Here is a 4,462-nt window from a genome sequence, read left to right as displayed (position 1 = left end):
GTCACATTACTTTATATATATCACTTATCCTGTATTATGGACAGACTCAGCAAAGTCATGTTCATAAAATGTTAACATTATTTGAATACTGGGGCAAAAGGATACTGAGAGCAGGCCTGGATTCATTACATAAGAGCAAAATAAAGAGTCATACGGTGAGGGGTTATGGCTCGGGGTCGGGTGACAACAGCATATGATTCATGTGGCTCTCTGTGCCCTTTCATCTTGTCCTCCTTGTGGTGGAACCGTCTACTGCTCTTAGTCAATGATATTTTAAAGCAGTTGAAGCTTTCTCTTTCTCTGGTTTGTGTAAACTGGCAATGTCATCACTGTCTTGTTCTTTGCTCTTTGGAGGAATTTAAAGTGAGGCATGTGTCACAACAAGAAGATAATTGTTTCGAAGTTAAACATAAGGGGATTTAGTATTATTTTACAGGCTTACACAAACCTGACGGTGTCTCTAAATCCTAGCTTTTTATTTTGTTATATTAGGCTGTCTTTTATTATTACACACTACAGCATTGTTGCAACAAGACAGAGGGGATTTAGTAGGTTATAGCAACAAACATCAATAAAATAAAACCAATCTATTCCAAACAAGCCTTCTGGTTATCTTGTGTTTTTAGCCTTTGGAATACATTTTCAATAAAGTGCTCAATCAAGCAATACATTATTATTTTATTATTTTTGTGTTGTGTTTAATCATTTACTGGGTATTTAAGAAAACGTTCATTGCTGGTAGGCCTTAGTTAATAAAGGTTAGCCTATATGTACAAATATAAAATATGAGCACATTATATAATTTTCATTTTGCGAATGTTAATTTAGCAAAGCCAGTTCACCTTATGCCATCAATAACCCAAATGCTCACGAGCAACTCATGAGTATGGATACTCATCGATTTTATGCTAACATAATATATATGTTTCTCTGATAAATATCCTCACATTTGACCTTTGACTGGTGTTAAGAAAACAACAACGCTATAAAGCAGTTAAAAGTAACCCTTTAGGGCAGTGGTTCTCAACCTCAGGCCGCGACCCCCCAAAAGAATCATATTTGAACTGGGGACCTCCCTGGCTGGCACGCACTTGAAATTGGAAAATAGCCAGTGCTCGACCAGTTTTACAGTATAGTTTGTTGATTATTTTTTATGCCGTAATCTTTTTTAATTTCATTTAATTTTTTTTAGGTATTAGAAGTCCTTAATAAAGTCCCCCCCCCCCTCCCCCCCCCTCAAAATCATCACTACTATAGAGCGAGGCGAGGTCTCTACACTATCAGAAATCATCACTCGTCAGCAAAGGGCATGGGCTCCTCAAAGAATATTCAGACAGCCACAGCAGCGTTGACGCGAAAATCCCAACTGGTGGCATTATGTGATTTCTAGTCCTAATCGTGTGAAGCAGCTGCTGCATGTTGCCAGCTGTGTTTCACAAGTGCCTCACGATCCATTTGGAACCGCACGCGCCACATGAATGTGTTGTTTTAATAAGTTGAACCAAAATTACTGTATGTGACACATGTGGCACTTTTCAGACGTATTGCCTCCTTCCTCTCAGTCGCAAACAATACGGTTCAAATTGTTTCTTATTCGAGCCATATGCGTCCTAATCGTCCCATGATATTGGCCCATTTAATAGGCCAGTGGTTCTCAAACGTTTTCATGTCAAAAAAATAAATTAATGTGTATTTGGCCGCGGACCCCCATCTGAAAATATGTTTGTGTCAAGGATCCCATACAAAATGTGTGGTGGTAAAAAAATCAAAACCATTCAAACATTTTCCAAAAATGTCAAAAATATAGGCTACAAACATTTTCCAAAAATGTCAACAATCTTTTAAAATGGCTTATGTAGGGCCCTGGGGGTCCCGGGCCCCGCTATGAGAACCCCTGCATTAATTAGACCACGGACCACCATAACTCGGTGAGTGTAGGCCTACAAATAAAACCAAATGGACCCGTAAGGGTTCATTTGGTTCTATTTGTATACACTCAGTTACAGCCACATCTAGGCTAACTATCCATTTATCTGGGGACCCCTCAAGGACCCCTGGGGGGCCCCGAACCCCACTTTGATAAACACCGCATTAGGCTATGTAAATCGAAGAGTGATCCTACAATGTTTGATTGGACCCCCTGTCATTGTCTCCCTGCCATCGTCCCCCTCATCCCTACATGGGCCACCGGGCAGGAATGGTTCGCACGGGAGTTCCCTTGGCCTCACTATTCCATTAATGGACTCGCCGATGTCAATGGGGCGATCGAGGGGCTACCAAATATGGAGAAGGGGGCGCACTTCGCCACCCTCATTCAGGGGGCTCGCAGCCCCATCTGATCTCACGGACACTTGTCAGAGTATAAATGGTTGCGTCCTGACTTTTCGGCACCCCTGGTTTTATTCTCCAGATCCGGCGCGGTGCTGAACTGCTGGTGAGTAGCCTAGAGAGCAGTGGCTCTCAAACTTTTTAGCCCGAGACCCAAAAGAGAAGTTTGAAGTCTCCCCGAGACCCACGCTAGTGATAAGGGGAAATGGCAGATCTACAAGCTAACAATGCGTTGCTTTGCGCCGTGTGAGCTTGTACATCTGCTATATTTCAGTAGGCCTACTTCTTAAACGTTTATTTTTATTTATGGAAATAACTGACTTATTTTATTTATGAAATACTTTTGAAATATGTTGGAATTCATTTAATTGATGAAATGTTTTTTGTTTTTTTTTACTTTTTGAAATCTTTTGAAATTTTGAAAAATATTTGAATGGAAGACACAAAAAAGGGGATATTTACTCGCGACCCATACAAATTGGTCCGCGACCCAAAGATGGGTCCCGAACCACTGTTTGGGAAACAGTGGCCTATAGAGAAGAATTTAATATGCTGCCATCGTTAACCAGAGGAGTTTATACCATACGATGATGGATACAGTTTTTTTTTTGTAACACGACTGACAATGGTTCCACTGGAAAGCTTTTGACAAACAACCAAATGTCATCTTTTAACTGGAACGATGGTTTACCAAAGACCAGACCAGCGTCATGTCATGGTCAATCAGCTTACCTCAGCTTTCATTCAGGGATCATGGATTGTGATTGATGTGACACGGGGTATTTAAATTATACTTATACATACCAATCTGGGAATCCACCTGTAAAAAGAATAATACGTAAATATAAATTAAATGCATTTTTTTGCAAATCGAAAATGAGATAGGGCTACTAACATGCGAACATGTGAAGCATGAATGTTTTCTGAAATAGCTATAGGCTACTAACCCTAGCTAGCTAATCAACCATCCTTATTGTTGCAGTCCAGTACTTATTTTGTGAAAGGGCACTGATTGAACTAAAATAACCCCTAAAGCCAGGCTTACTGGTTCACAAATATTCACTGTGTGTGTGTGTGTGTGTGTGTGTGTGTGTGTGTGTGTGTGTGTGTGTGTGTGTGTGTGTGTGTGTGTGTGTGTGTGTGTGTGTGTGTGTGTGTGCGTGCGTGCGTGCGTGCGTGCGTGCGTGCGTGCTTGCACTTCAACAGAACTGACACAATGTGTGACGACGAGGAGACTACAGCTCTTGTGTGTGACAACGGTTCCGGCCTGGTCAAGGCTGGGTTCGCAGGAGATGATGCACCGCGCGCCGTCTTCCCCTCCATCGTCGGTCGCCCCCGTCACCAGGTAGGCTTAACATAAGCAATGTGGGTTGTAGGCCTATTAATAGCCTTTGTTTTTTGGCACCACCAGATACAAAGTTAGACTGTAGGCCTATTATAACCGATTTGGTACCACGTCTACACCACAATAACGCACTGTGGTAATCGCATGTCTGGTGATGAGCTTAGATGTCTGTATTAGGAAGTATTAAGACCTCATGATCTTTGTGTGTTGTCAGGGTGTCATGGTTGGTATGGGTCAGAAAGATTCCTACGTCGGTGACGAGGCTCAGAGCAAGCGAGGCATCCTGACCCTAAAATACCCAATCGAGCACGGCATCATCACCAACTGGGACGACATGGAGAAGATCTGGCACCACACTTTCTACAACGAGCTGCGTGTGGCCCCTGAGGAGCACCCAACCTTGCTGACCGAGGCTCCCCTGAATCCCAAGGCCAACAGGGAGAAGATGACCCAGATCATGTTCGAGACGTTCAACGTCCCCGCCATGTACGTTGCCATCCAGGCCGTGCTGTCCCTGTACGCCTCTGGGCGTACCACAGGTGTGTATGTGATAAATACTGGACAAGTGTCAAGTGTGCGCACAAACCCTCGCGCATATGTCTGCGTAATTATGCGTGAGCAGTTGTGTTGACAACGTGTGTTTGCCATGTCCAGGTATTGTCTTGGACTCTGGAGATGGTGTGACCCACAATGTGCCTATCTACGAGGGTTATGCTCTGCCACATGCCATCATGCGTCTGGATCTGGCCGGTCGCGACCTCACAGACTACCTCATGAAGATTCTCACTG

General features: G+C 43.3%; 1 protein-coding gene across 1 annotated transcript in view; it reads left to right on the top strand.

The window, feature by feature from the left end:
* Positions 1–3,540: 3,540 nt before the first annotated feature.
* LOC311036352 (actin, alpha cardiac muscle 1) overlaps positions 3,541–4,462 on the top strand; it is a 2,608-nt gene continuing 1,686 nt past the window's right edge. The window contains exons 1-3 of the mRNA XM_084044994.1: positions 3,541–3,673; positions 3,888–4,212; positions 4,328–4,462. The exon at positions 4,328–4,462 is cut by the window's right edge and continues 27 nt beyond it. Of these exons, the coding sequence (XP_083901120.1) occupies positions 3,545–3,673; positions 3,888–4,212; positions 4,328–4,462 (589 nt within the window). The 5' untranslated portion in view covers positions 3,541–3,544. The remainder of the gene's footprint in view (positions 3,674–3,887; positions 4,213–4,327) is intronic.

This window comes from Gymnoscopelus microlampas, assembly GCF_963454915.1.
Source record: "Gymnoscopelus microlampas genome assembly, chromosome: 20".
Taxonomy (NCBI): domain Eukaryota; kingdom Metazoa; phylum Chordata; class Actinopteri; order Myctophiformes; family Myctophidae; genus Gymnoscopelus; species Gymnoscopelus microlampas.
Note: the sequence above shows the minus strand (reverse complement) of the source record. Positions and strands in the feature narration are given on the sequence as shown.